General features: G+C 32.5%; 1 protein-coding gene across 1 annotated transcript; it reads left to right on the forward strand.

The window, feature by feature from the left end:
- The first annotated feature begins 960 nt into the window (after window positions 1-960).
- LOC118205276 (adrenocorticotropic hormone receptor-like) lies at window positions 961-3227 on the forward strand. Its single transcript, XM_035377575.2, has one exon. The coding sequence runs from the start codon at window positions 991-993 to the stop codon at window positions 2329-2331; it is 1341 nt and encodes a 446-aa protein (XP_035233466.1). The 5' UTR covers window positions 961-990; the 3' UTR covers window positions 2332-3227.
- Window positions 3228-15406: the final 12179 nt, after the last annotated feature.

Raw genomic sequence — 15406 nt, forward strand, 5'->3', positions numbered from 1 at the left:
GTTCAAACATAAAAAGAAGTAATATATTTTGTTATAGACGTATTAAATTAATAAAAATATATAATTATATATGTATTATTAATAGATAACAAATTTACCTTGTATAATTTCTATAGATTTCTAAATAATTCTAAAGATTTATGAAGATTTCTAAACGTTTGTATAATTTCTAAAAATTGAGAAACGATTTCCTACAAACATAAAAGAAAAAATATATTTTAATGTATTTTAATCATGGAAAATGAATTTATTTTCCTTTGGTTTATGTAATTACAAAAACAAAGATATGGTTTTCGTTTAAATATAAAAGCAATGAAATATATATATATATATATATTACTGATTTTGTGTTACTAAATGTAGAAAATAAATTACATTTTAATTCCCGAAAAATTATTTCAAAATTTTAATTTAAAGCGGTCAATATTAATTCTCTTGGAAAACCTTCAAATGTATTTTCTAAGAAGAGTAATTTTTTAAAATGCGGAATAGATTTAGAGCAATCAATGTACGTTTAAGTGAATGAACTATCAGAACCAACCTGGACCCTTAGAAAGGAATTTTTTTTAATATTTTCAAACAGACTATCGTTCTTTATCACTTCAACAAACTGAAATTTGTCGGAAGAATATTATCTGGAAATAGATTGTTATGATAGTTTACTATAATGTACGGAAATTTGCCGAAAATATCATCAATAGCTGTTCTCAAATTACTTAAAAGACTCTTCTTTATTTCATAAATATTTATGCTAGGAAACAGAAAAATGTTAAGTTAAAACTTGAACTAGCGCATTTTCTCCGTTGTGTTTCTTTTGTGTTTGAATCTCTGAAACAAGAAAAATCGATGTCTATTGGCTGCTCCTTTTAATCGGACGAGCGAGTTCTCGTCGCCTCTTCATGCGTATCTCTATTCTGCGCATCTTTGCTATTCATTCTCCTCGTGGCATTCGCCGGCCGCACAACTAATCGCTCAGTTCAACAAGTCACGATGAACAGCAAATCGCGAGTTTTAGAATCGCTGCTGGGCCGGCGGATTCGGCATGCAGCTTCGCGTTTGGTGTTTCAAACCCACTCCGAGGACGAACCTCAAGATAAAAACTCGGCCTGGTCTCTCTGCATGCGTTCTCATAATTCTATTGACCACTGTAAAACATTCCTTCAGAATTCTTCTGAGTTAGAAATTCAGTTATTAGAAGTCCAAAAAGAGCTTGTAGCACTTCAAGAAACAAACTTTACAACAGTTACCCCTTCGACAGTCGACGTTACAGCTACAAGAAATGAAATCGTAGACTTATACAGAATTGTCGTCCCAATCCTTCTTACAGCTTGTCTTTTATCTTTTATTTTCAATCTGTTGATCGTTTATAGTGTGAGATGGGTAAGAAGAAAACTATCTCCAACTATATGCTTAAGCTTGTCACTTGCATTAGCTGATGCTTATGCCTCTCTTGTCATTGGACTCGGCCTTATTATCAACAGCTTGCTTCCAATTGTTTACGGAGTTGATCTGGGACCATTCAGTCTTTGTTTTATTCTTTCCTTGGAAGCATTTAGGCTAGGGGGACTTGTTGTGGCTGTTCTTCATCTTCTGGTGCTGGCTATGAATCATTACATAGGAATACTTCGACCCTTACATTATGCCCACATAGTAACTAGAGAGACTACTATGTTAGCTATAGTAATAACATGGGTGTTTCCGGTCGTATTTTTCCTTGTGTATTTTTCTTCAGTGCCCAATGACGGGTTCCAGTCAGAATATTGTGCTAGCTACAACTTCTTACTCTACTCCCCTTTCAGAGTAACTACATCTGTGATGTTTTTCTGCCCGTTGCTACTGATGTCCATCATGTACTGTCATATGTTCTTCGTTGTACGTCAGCATCAACAAGGTCTGCTGCAATGCCCATCTAGCAGGAGCCTGCACAAGAACGTCAAGGCCATCATCACTACGCTTCTCATCCTGGGAACATATATTCTGGGGTGGATGCCTGCGGTACTATTCTTTGTACTAACATGCTTAAACTGTGCCGTACCCTTTATTCAAATTCCTTTATCTGTTCGCGTACCAGTTGGAATCTTCATCAACTCAATGATTGTAGCGAAATCGTTTGTAGATCCCATTATCTACGTGGTTCGGATGCCTGAAATTAAATGTGCTATGAAGAATATCTGGAATACAAGGTGTGGTCGTCTTACAGAGTACGCTACTCCATCGCATTCGAGAACTGATACTAGGAGACTGACATTTCTTACATCGCGCAGAAAATCGAGAATGAAGGGCAAAAATGATTGCATAAATGGGAACGCTGTACACGTGAGTGAACATTAAGTCAGCACATAGTTCAATAGTTCGGAGCTATTTTAATTTTCTAATACTAATCTGTAACTTTTAATGATAAATGCATAACTGTTGATACATAAATAATGAGTGATAAATTCTGTGTCATATGAAGCGGTAAGTCTTCAGATATTTGAAGAAGTTTGCAATTTTGTTTGAAAATTAGTATATTATCCCTTAGCAATGAGAAATTTTATTGGGAACGGATAAAGATTTTATTTGCATTAATGCATCTTTTAAATAAATTATGTTATTAAATAATCATGCATAAATAGTATTTTATGAATTGATAAAACTTTACAAGCGTGCAGGAAACGTGATTAGAATTTTATAAACATAAATATTCATGTAGGGAAATGTTTATGTATTTTAATTTGTACTTTGTAAAATATATACGAGATTATTTTCCTGAAAAGGAACCCAATTTTAAAATGCTAAAAATTTAATTTGATGGATTTTAGGGCTTATTTCTTAGGAAATAAACGAATGTAAATTTTTCTTCGCAAATTCTTTCATTACCATCAGAATGTTCCAGAAGTTTAAAATGTTTCCAAAGGTGCTCAACATGGTGCTTCGTTTAAAAAAACATTATTCCAACTGGAAACATAAAACTTCTTCGCTTAAAAGTAAATCACAAGGGACTCTATGTACTGTTATTTTCTTTATATGACTGCAGCATATTTTCAGAAAATATAAAATTCCCATTAAAACCAATAATTATCTTATATGTGAATTTTCATTGTTCGTGAGATTTCGATATTGTTGTGTATATCGCATATACAAATTTATGAATATTATATCATGTAAGTAATTTATGTATGTTTGTATTTATGTTTACTTGAATATACCTCAATTTCATGAATAATATATTAATGTTAGGTGTCTTATTAAATGTATAATCTAAGAGTAGTTGGTTTTATTACGCAATATGCATCGACTATGTTTTTATTTTCGTTACGAAAGTAAGTAGACATTAATCAAATATACTCTGCTACGGTAGCTACATTTTAAATTAATTCCTAATCCTATTATATAAATTACCGTAATATGGTATAATTAATAAGCAATATTGTTTGACTTCTGGTTTTATGTAACAAACGGTAACAGTGACGGGTTGGATTAAAAGATAAGAAAGGTATTATTAAGAATAATATCTTTTACTATTTATTTAGAAAATAAGTTTAGGCCTGAACACGTAAACTGTAAAAATAAATCTCGTTATATTGCCTAGTTTCTGCTGAAAGATAAAGTAAGTAGTAATAGTATTAAGAAAATTGGGAAAAAATTTTTAAAATATTAATAATTTGAGAAACATTCATCTGCATTTTGAATAAAAAGAGTTACGCAAACCTCGTTATGAATTCTGTTTTTAAACTATAATATCTGTATAATTTTTGCTGTTGTTTTTTCTCGTTTCTAAAGATGAACTACTTCTAACCAGTTATTTCCAAACGTTATGATAAAATCTTATGTGCTTTGTTTTGAGGACGAGGTCCCGGCTAATATAGCCAAATCGATGTTTAGTCGTAATATCATATTGAGGCCAACGCGGGTAGGGAATCCAGGAAGCCAGCTATATTCCCTATCTGTATCACATAAATATATCCCCAGTTTAATTAATTATAATGTATTCCCAGTTTTTTTAAGCTAATGATTTAAAACCTCAGGAAAACCAGGGCGCAGAAGTCGAGAAACACAAAGGAGTAAAAAGAAGAAAAAAATAAGGTTTGTAAGAACTTTTGTATGTTTATGGTATGTGTCAGGATTTAACAGTTAAAATGTTTTATAAATAAACTCTTGATAAATTTGGTATAATTGTAACTGAATTTTTTTGGATAAAGTTGATTCTTTTGTTAAACGTGTAATTTGAGAAAGAATGCAACTTACGTATTTAGTATTAGTCTTTTCGAAAGCACTATTTCTGATCTTCTGTATTATGTTAACATTCTTCAACTTTATATTTTGAAAGATGTTATATATACCGAAATGAAAGATTAGAATATCCTGATTTACAGCAACTAACATAAATTAGTTTTCTAAACTAAAATTAGCTTATCTTTCTTAAACGTATAGTATCTTGTCAACTTTCTGTTCTGTGTTAGTTCAATTTTGTACTGTAAATTAAAATAGATTAGATTTAAAGATAATTTATACAATAAATATAATATAAAGATATATTAGTATAATATAAAGATATATTTATTGTCTAAATCAGCTAGTCTTCTAAGAACAGTTATCCAGCGGGGTTTCAAGTAGGCATGAACAATTTTCAATTACATTCCTAGAATATATTTGGCGTATCTGAGATAATTTGAAAGGTTCGCCGATAGGTAATATATTTTATAAATAACAAAAATATTAATAAAAGATTAAGTAGTTCATGAAAATGTAACCTACATACGACATTAAGCCATTCCATTATTTACAAAGCCAAAATATATACTTATATCCTACAAAAATGTTTTTTAACTTTTAAAGTATAATATTTACAGGGTAATATAGTGTCTGTAACGTTTCATATCACGTACGTCACTTTTAACATAGGGCATGTTAAATTAAGGCATTGGTAAATGTAGCACTGCACTATTAGAAGTATTTTCTCAAACTTGTGATTTTTAATAATTTATTTTATTGACATATTTTATCATATTGTTGTATATGTACAGCGTTTAATACATGTTGTATACAAACTGTACCTATTCTATTATTTATGTTACTGATTTATGTTATTTATGTTGATTACGAGCTTTTGTGGAGTCAAAGATTATATGCTAATCTTTCAATTCGCCTTGTCAAAGGTCAAGTTGTACTATTACCAATTACATTCCACCCTCAGAGCTCGAATCTTGGTGAACGGATGGGCATTTTCGAGACTTTTCCTGTGTACAGCGTATACACGAGCCAGTTTGTAAGTTCCCCACGAATGCATCCTTCCACTTGGACAGATAGCCTTCGCGTGATTTGCCGAACTCATAAATCAAACCAACCCAAACATGCCATCCTCAATTCACGATGACGTACTTTGCAATGATTAATTTTTATATCGGCCAACTACTCGTAGATTAAAAGGAAGAAGATAATATGTTTCAGAATTGAACACAAGGAAACCAAAAAATTAATTTAGCACAAAAGCAGCTCTAAATTGTGACTGAAAATGACTATAGAGGGTGCTTACACATTTTTATAACGATTACAAAGCCATTTAAATAATATTTAAAATTTCAAGAGAATTTTTATTAAATATTCGATCTAATAGTTTTTTCTTTGTGATTTCCTTGATAAAAAAGCTTTTCTTGAAATTTCCAGAGATACCGATTTCATTCCTCTTACAATATTATACGGTGTCCATCAACCACGGTCGATTTGCTCTTAAAAATGAGAACTTTTCCAGACACCAGAGGCACAGCAATCCATAGCTGAAATGAGAGTAAACTTCACAGGATTGCCTTGAAAAGGTATGTATGCAATACCTGTACCATCACGTTTTCAAGGAATGAAGTGGTGCTTTTCTATATATGATGTGTAGCTTTGTCTCAACTAAGTTTCACTTTTTAAAATCATTATGATAAAGAAATGGAATTTCTTCTGTAAATGTCGGATATAAAACTTTTTCTTGTAGCATGCTGAGTTGGTTTTAAAATTTTCTCGACTAGCATAAGGATTGCAATATATTGCTTGTGAGTGACTGAGTGCACCGCTATCTATGCTGGCTTTCGACCACAGACATGAACCAAACGGAATTATATACCATCACGGTGGGAAAATCTCCAAAGTAACAAATTTGAATATTATATACTAATAACAGTTTCTATAGTTTGATACCTGTAGGCAAAACACGTTATTCTGTTTATCTGCTTTAAATTCTGATCATTTGAAAAATAATATTATTCACGGTTGTTTCTGCTTACGCAGTGTCTTGAGGTTTTCTCTATTTTACCAAGGGCTACTCTGTTTTTGAGCGTGTTAAACGTCAGCATTGCTGAGGCACAGTTCGCTGGTTTCTTTAAATGTTAGGTTCTTGTATGTACACAATTAAAGTAATAATGGTCCGCGTCGCCTTCCTCTCCACATTCGCAGATAGGACTATACTTCCTAAGTCTGAATCTGTTGAGATATACTGAGAATGGTCCATAACCTATCAAGAACTGTGTTAGGCTGCCACAGTGGGTCTTTATTTCCATATTAACTTTTGACAATAAGCGATATTCCTTCGTCCTACCTCTGCATCTGTCCATCTACTTTGCCAATTTTGTAGCAGACTTGTCAAAGTTGTTCGCTGAATGTGAGACCAAGGATGTTTAGTTGGTCGTTCTAATATATCCGTGCAGTTAACTGCCTGCTTGGCCAGTAGGTCAGCGGCTGTATTGCCTTGAATCCCTGTATGAGAGGGAACACATTTTAAAGTGTGTGTTTGCGAGATAGGTATTGCCAGAAGCTGTTTCTGAATTCGGTATACCAAAGGACTCCGGCTGTTTTGACCTGTCATAGCCGCGAGACTTGATGCCGAATCGCTGAGTACGGAGAATTTCTATTGTTGACATATGTTCGCATACCTAATTGCAATACGCAATAAATCTAGTTTCCTTTTCCACTTGAATGTTACAACACCATTTTCCAGTCTACAGAATGCGCTGCCCGTACCGTTCTCCGTTTCGGAGCCATTTGTAAAAAGGTTATTATTGTTGCTTTGAATTGGTTGGTCGTTTTCGATGATACCTTTGGAGATATTAAAAGCAGCTGGATGAAAGTTATTGCAGATGCTTTGCTCCTCGTAATCCAAGTGGGGGTAACTATGACACCAGAGCGTTGAATTTTGACCCGGCGTAATAACCCTTATGATAGCTGCCTCCCTTTCAACTATCAAATCTAGAGAAGGAATTCCTGCCAGTTGTTGTAGGGCTAGTGTTGACGTGGTACAGTGGGCCCTGCATACTTGAAGTAGCTGCTGTCTCTGAATGAAAGCAGGGATCTTCTCCTGTGTGAGGTAAGTTCACCACCCCAGAGTTCCGCTTCGTAAGTTATGACTCTTTCTATAATGGTTCTATGACAAATTTTTAGTAGCTTAGATGAGATACCCCATTTATGTGAAATCATGCGTCTCATGTTGTTCCTTAGGATGCTGATACGAGTCTTAACATTCTTCACATGTGGCATCCAGGAAAGTCTGTTGTCGAGTATTATATGTCGAGTATCTCGAATAGCTGTCGTCTTCAGCGTTCACTCTGAAACATTTTTTCCAATATTTATTTCTGTAAGTGTGAATCTTTTTGTTCATTTCTGTGATGAGTGTTCTTTTTGTTTGAGTTTTAATCTTTTTGTTTAGTCTGTTGATACTAATTTTGGTCCATGGGTCTTGCGTGACCTTCCAGGTTTTCTTAGCCGGTTCCTTTCCTAGATATTATGCCTGATGCGTCTGGGAAGGCTTTCCTGATAATTAGTTTTGCGGGTGGTCGTAGCTATGGCGCGTTCTTAAAATGTTCCTATAGAGCATCCAATCTATATGCTTTCTGATGCTGGTGCATTCGGACATTGTAATTTTAAATCCTTGCTACGGCAGAAAAATGGTCAGTCTTTAAATCTTCATTAACTTCAACGTTTTGGTAATATTGGTGTTTGATAAAGAGATCCAGGATGTTAGGAAGTCTAGAAACGTTGACGGCCGAAACGTGTAAATATCCCACCACAAAAGGAGAGTAGAGACTATAAGGGTGATTGCTGAGAAAGTGATGGAGCTGCTATCCATTACGATTCTATTGGTTGCCTTCAAGACTTTTTTATATTTGATAATTTTCGCTTAACTAGATTTGCTCTCCAAATCATGGAAGAGGAAGAACACTAACAATAACTTGCTTGAAGTTATCAATGAATTCATAATGCAGAGGGTGAGGCAAGGGAACCAGTGAAATCATGCAGCAGCGGCAAAGTGCAAACAGCACAAAAGACAACCTTCAGTTTACGCGGTTTACTTGTCGAATTACAAAATTATAACAAATGTAATAATCTATGTATCACTCTGCAATAAAACATTTGTATGAAAATTCTCTAATACTGAGTGATGCAACAATATTTTCCATTATCGATTCGAGAATTCGTTTCTGAAACGTTTTCTTAACTACAGGCGGGCTCTTACATGACTTGCAAATTTAATAGCACTCTTTTAATGTTTGTAATTACAAGACACGGTCTAAAAAGATTCAGTTTGCTGTTAGTCACGTTATAAAAGTGTTGAAGATGCAAACATGCGCATGAAGTTTTACAAAAGAATAGAAGATATGTTTATATATAATATCACGTATACAAGCATTAATTTTTGTGTGTTGAGCCCTGGCGATATTCATTATGCACAGCAAAGGGAAGTAAGTATTACTTTTCAAATAGTAAAATACTGAATGCTTTTATTTCATATAAATTAAATAATTAAATGACGCCTATAGAGATGAAAAATTATATCTGTAATCGAAGTTAAAAAATAATAATTTAGACATCTAAACCTAATAGTATATTAGGCTTAAAACTCTTGACGGCACACAATAAAAATCAAAACACTTATAATTTAGATTATGATTTTTAATAATAAAATGCAAAAATGAATCAATTTCTTTAAAAATATGCTGTATAATAAAATGTGTCTTTTAGTAAGCAAATAATAATAATAACATAATAACGGAATAATTAATAATAAATAAAAGTAAAACCTAATTACCATAATAATACAATATTCAAGACCATAATTTAAAAAATTTAAGAAATTTTTGTGATTCTGTTTATAACTTTTCAGAAATAGCATAATTACCGAGGCTTTCGAAATACTTTATTTGAGAAATGCTTAAGATGCATTCCATGGATAATTTAAGAACTCTAAAAAATTACAATAAATAAATAAATAAAACTGAAAAGGTTAAATTTTTAATGGTCGCTGAAAAGGCTTTGTTAAGGTGTTTGTTTTACGCTCTCATTGACCTTGCAATCTACTAGTCTGTTCCTACAGTAGCTCCTACTAACCATTTTTTCTACCTTTGTCTTTTTAGTTTTTATTATTAAGCACCATGTTTTTCGCATTTTCGCCAAATAACTGCAGAATTACAAAAAATTTTAAAAACAAAATAACAGTATATGTTTAGAATTCCCGATGCAGTGTTAAAGATTGGCATACATTTTCGGGTTTTTTTCAATCTTCTCTCAGTTCATCATATCAATGTTCAGTTTTCTTGTCAAGAAGGCTTTACGAAACACTTTTTTTTCTTTTTATTATTCACGTTTTGTGTGTTTATATTACTTATTAAATACCACGTTCTACCCACTTACACCATATAAAATTCGATTCAACAGCAAAATCACAAGTATTTAAAAACAGTATACCTTTAGTATTTGCAATAGACAGTCTCGCGCGCTGAATGTAAAAATATTTTTTTCATACTGTGTTGCCACTGCTGGCTTTGAAATCGTTAATTTGTTAATCAAAAATTCGTTTAAATTTTACAAAATATGAAATAGATAATAAAATAAATTTCAAATTCAGGATTCCAGGTCTTCTTGGTTAGAGGGCTGAGTTATTCAAAATTTGAGTGATCTAGGCACCGCAGCTTTTTCATAGTATAAGAAACATGCATACATTCATACAAATTCTTCATTCCTTAATTTCGTTAAATATAATACAGGACGATAATATTTGGAGGCGACAATCTGAAAATTGATAGGCTGTTTACATTTATTCAAAGGAAAAGGCCGTTTCACGACTATCATTCGGGACTAATGCCCCTTTTGGATTAACAATAAAATATTAATGGGTTTGTCCTCGGTTAGGTAAAATATTATAACCTCTCATAGCCCATTTCCTTAAAATTCTGTAGCTCTTCATTCGATTCTAGAATAAACTGAAATACATTTCGAAACATTCGTGATTTTATTGCTATTGCTGACTATTTTATACCGGTAAGTAGCGCGATTGATAGGTAACGATAGAAAATAAGACATAAATCATGTCGTACCATCGTCCTTTACTTAAACTGGAACTGTGTTATTAATAGAAGTTTCAACACTGATCCATTTTACACTTTTCTGCTTTCCGTGCAGTGATTGTTCATTATAAGGTGTCAACCGTGCACATTACACTAAACTGTAAAAGTAAAATGTCAAATATTTACACAGCGTAGGAATAAAAAATTATCTACAATAAGGTCATATGTTAAAAAGACTTTTTTTTAAAATTTCAATCAACAAAATATTAAATTAAAAAGAAACAAATAGAATACATAGTAAAAGATACGACACGTGGGAACGCATCTACCCGAAGTAAACTAGAGCTACCATTTTGAGTTCAAGTTAGTTTATAAATAATCCACGATTTTGTTTAAGATAATTAGAAATAATGAACCGAATATACATTATTGTTGACAGTAATGATATATTCAAATATGCAAACTTTTGCCTGAACATGCTTCAGAAATTCTCTTTTACTTAATACTACTTTATTAGTCCAAAGGGGCTTTGTCCCTGAAGAACTATTGTTTTCGTTTTGCGATTTTGCGTTGAAAGTTTTAAAAGGCTGTATCACTTTTCAAATCGTTGCCACCAAATACTACCGTTCCCTGTATTACATTTGAAGAAATTAAATAATGAAGAATGCATAAATGTATGTATGTTTCTCGCATTGTGAGAAAACAACGGTACCTAGAGTCATCCAATTTTGAATGACGTAATCCAACTACGAATATGGGCATCTGAAAACCCAAATTTGAAATTTGGAATTTGTTTTATGATCAATTTCATGTTTTGCAAAACTTTAACGAATTTTTTATTAACAAACTCAACGATTCAAAAGTGAGCAATGGCCGCACTACGAAAAAAATAAAAAACCTTTTATCTCCAGCGAGCGGAACTGTGTATCCGGAAAATCTAAAGATATGCTCATTTTAAAATCACATCAGCATAAACTTTTTTGTACCTAATTTAATTAGAAAAAAATTTTAAAGATGTCAGATTTTAAATTACGTCCAAAGGGGTTTTGTGTGTTACCTTTACTTATTAAATATCATGTTCTTTGCACTTAAACCATAAAATTCAGTTCAGCAGCAATGTCGCAACGATCATCTTAAAATTGTTATATCAGTTTCCCTCAATCAAAGATAAGAATGCTTAAATACATAATTATTTATAAAACATGCAGGTTATAATAAATGTGAAACTAAAGATGTCACTTTTTTAATATGTTCAGAAATATGTTTTCATGAATTCTGTCATCATCAGCGGTAGTCCATCCTTAAAGAAGGACAAACTTTTGCTTAGAACATATTGCAGTGTTTTTTTTCCTTTGTGGCTAATAAAAATAGTTCAATTTTTTAATTTTTATACTTTATTCAGTTAGAAATCTCTTTTCGTATTGCAAAGCAAATTTCAGTAATTAAAACAGGCATAGCGTATATAGTTGATAAACTGAAGTAAATATATTATCATTAACTTGATCAGACGTTATATAGTCCATTACAGATAACATTTTGATATATGTATTACATTTAAATGATAGAACAGCGAGATTACTCTTTTGAAATAAAATTAAAAAAAAGTAAAACTGGAATAGAAACAAATTATAGTAAAGGCCACAGATCCGCTGTTAAGAAAACCATAATACCCTAACGTCCATACCATTTTATCATTATATGACTTACAAGATTGCTCGGAATCTACAAAAGTTGATATCATGTTGTCTTCCATCAGTAAAATTCTGAGTTTGATTCTTAAAGATGTTTGATTTTCATTCTTGATTAATTTATAGTACACTGTTTCAGCGAAATTAAAAGATCGTTAACATTTCGCATCGAGGAATAGGAGTCTTGTGTCCCAAAAGAAAAATAGCTAATGTTCCATCGCTTATCATAGTTTGGAACTTAGTAACAACTTTGATACTGCTCCTGAGAAAATTACATCTAAACTTCATCAGCTGATGAATTAGATTTGCTTGAAATCTTTCACCTTTGCAAAACGTTTACTTTCTTAAATAATGACATTAATTCTAATCCCGTTCTTCCTTTCATAATTCTAAGGAATCTTAGTTTTCGTGTTTCATTGTTATTTTCTTTTATAAATGGTGGAACGTTCGTTTTCTTTTTGCTCCGCCCGTTGCTTTCTAAATCGACGTTTCCAATTAATCTAAATAGACTTTCTAAATGGACGGTATTTGGTAAGAGTCTTTACAAATCAAATTGCTACTAAAGGCGAGGAACGTGTGCGCCTTTGCCATTGAAATCAAGAGATTTTTATTCAAAAATCTAAGACTCTTGCAAAATCTACCAATAAATGATTATGGCTTTCCTACCAACATCCATAGAAACATGAGAAATAGTTGGACAAAATGGCGGTGTCCTTGCAGCAGTGCTCCAAGCTAAAGCAACTAAATGTTATGAGAATTTTGGAAAAAAAAGGAAGAGAGAAAGAAACATATACAAATTTGATTCGCGTAAATGAGAATTCAGTAGGTTTACAGGTATATGATTCGCACATAAGTTTATAGACCACCTGTGAACAAGAAGGCCGACATCGCCAGGAAAAAGGATTCTCCTCGCCAAATTTTTAAACTTTCATGGAAGGCATCATTATACCGTGCTGAGCGTGGTATGGAAAAGCTGTTATATTACAGACAATAAAATGCCATCACCATGAACGATAATTTTGGATCTGTCAGTGAAATTATTCATGACGAGCTCTAATACTTCGAAGCGTATTTAACACTGAGACGCAATGGTTTGACAACTGAAATGGAAATATAGTGGACGATGCTTCCTAAGACTTCTTTCATTGGTATGGCAGAGATGGTGAAAGATTTCTCGCAGTATCATCTCAAAAATAGAGGCTTAATTCTCCTTTGAATGGAAAAGATTCCGATATAACAATAGCCTATGAATGGTTGAGCATTCATCTAAAAGAATTTATTTAACGAGATGTATATTCGTTTGTCAAAAGCTAGCGTGTAAATATACCGCATGAAATTAATTCTCTCTGGATGAACTATATATCAAGTTTCTCAGAGCTGCGATTTAATAATTAAAATACTGTTCGTAATACGAAATATTTAACTGCGTCGGAAATAATTTTAATCATACCAGGTACGTTGTTTTAGCATAAAGCATCCATCACGTGAGTCTTGATATGTGCGGAATTTTCAAGAAACGAGTAATTTTACTCAAGTCAAAAATGTCATATATCCTTTTTTAAAACTCTCGATTCAAATATTGCTGTCCAGAAATCATTAACTAAATCTTTTGTTTATTTTTTATTTCAAATGTCATAATCATGCATATTTGAGAGACCATAGTTGTAATCTCAAACTTATAGAAATGATTTTTATATAATATCCATGCACTTACCGTTATTCACTCTCACTATAAATAATGATAGGTAAATTTACACATATGGCGGCTTATAGACTCTCACCTATTGAAATTTGAACATTCCTGTTTTCTACTGGTCGATCTTTATGGAGTATGTTTTTTTACAAAACTGAATGAGTAATGACACGGAGCATAAAAACTGGCATTACAAAAAATAGCGATAATAAAATGTCAAAAAACTGGGTAGTTTTCTAAAACTACTAAAGCAGTATATTTTGGAAATTATTTGATCCCAAACAAAAAATTTAAGCAAGGATCATTGTCAAAATGTAAATTTAAAACTTATTTTTTATTTCTGGTCGGCCCACTAGCGGCCGAGCGGTAACATTGCTGAATACTGGTAGTTCGATTTGAGTTTCGAATTCTAGCAAAAAAGCGGGTTGCATGGGCATTTTCGTGGTTTGTGTAACGTATATAAGTGGCAGTTTTCTTTAAAATGTCCTCCATGAAGGCATCCCTACCCTTAAGCAGATAGCCCTCGAGTGCTTTGCTATAATCAAATAAACCGAGCCAAACCAAAACATTTCTGTTAATCTATCAAATGCATAATTATCTATCTCGATCAAATAACTTTCGGTAATGTTGTTATCTACCTGGTCATTTTTTGATTCTTATAAAAATGCAGGTTTTTGTTGTTTACACTCCCAACTGCTCACAATGTTGACAGCAACAAAAACAGATTTTTAGCATACTTATAATGAATTCCGTGAGTTTCATTATTTTCAATCAATTTCATTTTCTTAGTTCTCTAATATAATATAGAAATTATCCATCACAGCTAGATTTGGGATTTAAGTCACCAACGAGAGAAAGTATAAGAATATAAAAGAATGAACTATAAACATTGGCATTTCAATAGATTTTTCTTTGGGCAACGTAAGCAAAAATCAGTTTTCCTTGGAGAATTCTTCATGAAAGCGTCCCTTATGAAGCAGATAGTTCTTGTTTCCTTTGCCATAATCAAATACTAATTCAGAAGTCAAACAACAAAAATCAGCGTTATATTTTCAAATTTTCACAGAAATTTGAAAATTTGAAAATATAACGCTGATTTTTGTTGTTTGACTTATAAATTAGTATTTTTTCGGCGTGTTATTGTATCTTAAACATAATCAAATAATTAACCACTTGCACCTGTGGCTACATGGGAAACGAGCTTAGTTCTTCGCAAGAGGGGATTTCAAGGGTAGTATTAATTACTAATTACAACAAAACAGAAAAGAGGTTCCAACCTAAACGGATAGATGCTTTCGAAGAGAATTTTTAGAAAAACTTATTTTTATTTACGCTGTACATGGGATTAATAATCTTTCATTACAAATCGGATATGCCTCCACGAAAGCATACGCAGCTACTCATTGAGTCATGAGTAATACATTCAAGCGTATGCTGCCAATCTTTCTCAGCTTGGCCTCTAAATGGCCTTTCTCACTAAACTTAGGCTTGGAAAACCACTACTAGGTTTTCATTGCTTTTTAATAGCGCCCACTGGTCTGGTCTCATTAAAAATAATATCTTATTACAAATATGAATAGAGATACCTAATCCGAAAAAAATATAATAACTCAAAAAAAGATGGAAAAGAACTGCTATGTGTTAAAAATCTTTCATGCGTCACGGAGAACAAATGAATCGAATGAATGTCTTGATTAAAATTGCAGACAGTAAGATCAGATACAATT

This window comes from Stegodyphus dumicola, chromosome 3, assembly GCF_044657685.1.
Source record: "Stegodyphus dumicola isolate Sdum_Otavi_A_Nest chromosome 3, ASM4465768v1".
Lineage (NCBI taxonomy): Eukaryota > Metazoa > Arthropoda > Arachnida > Araneae > Eresidae > Stegodyphus > Stegodyphus dumicola.

Bases quoted from the DNA above. Each gene is read 5' to 3' on its own strand.
- LOC118205276 (XM_035377575.2), top strand. From the start codon at position 991: ATGAACAGCAAATCGCGAGTTTTAGAATCGCTGCTGGGCCGGCGGATT.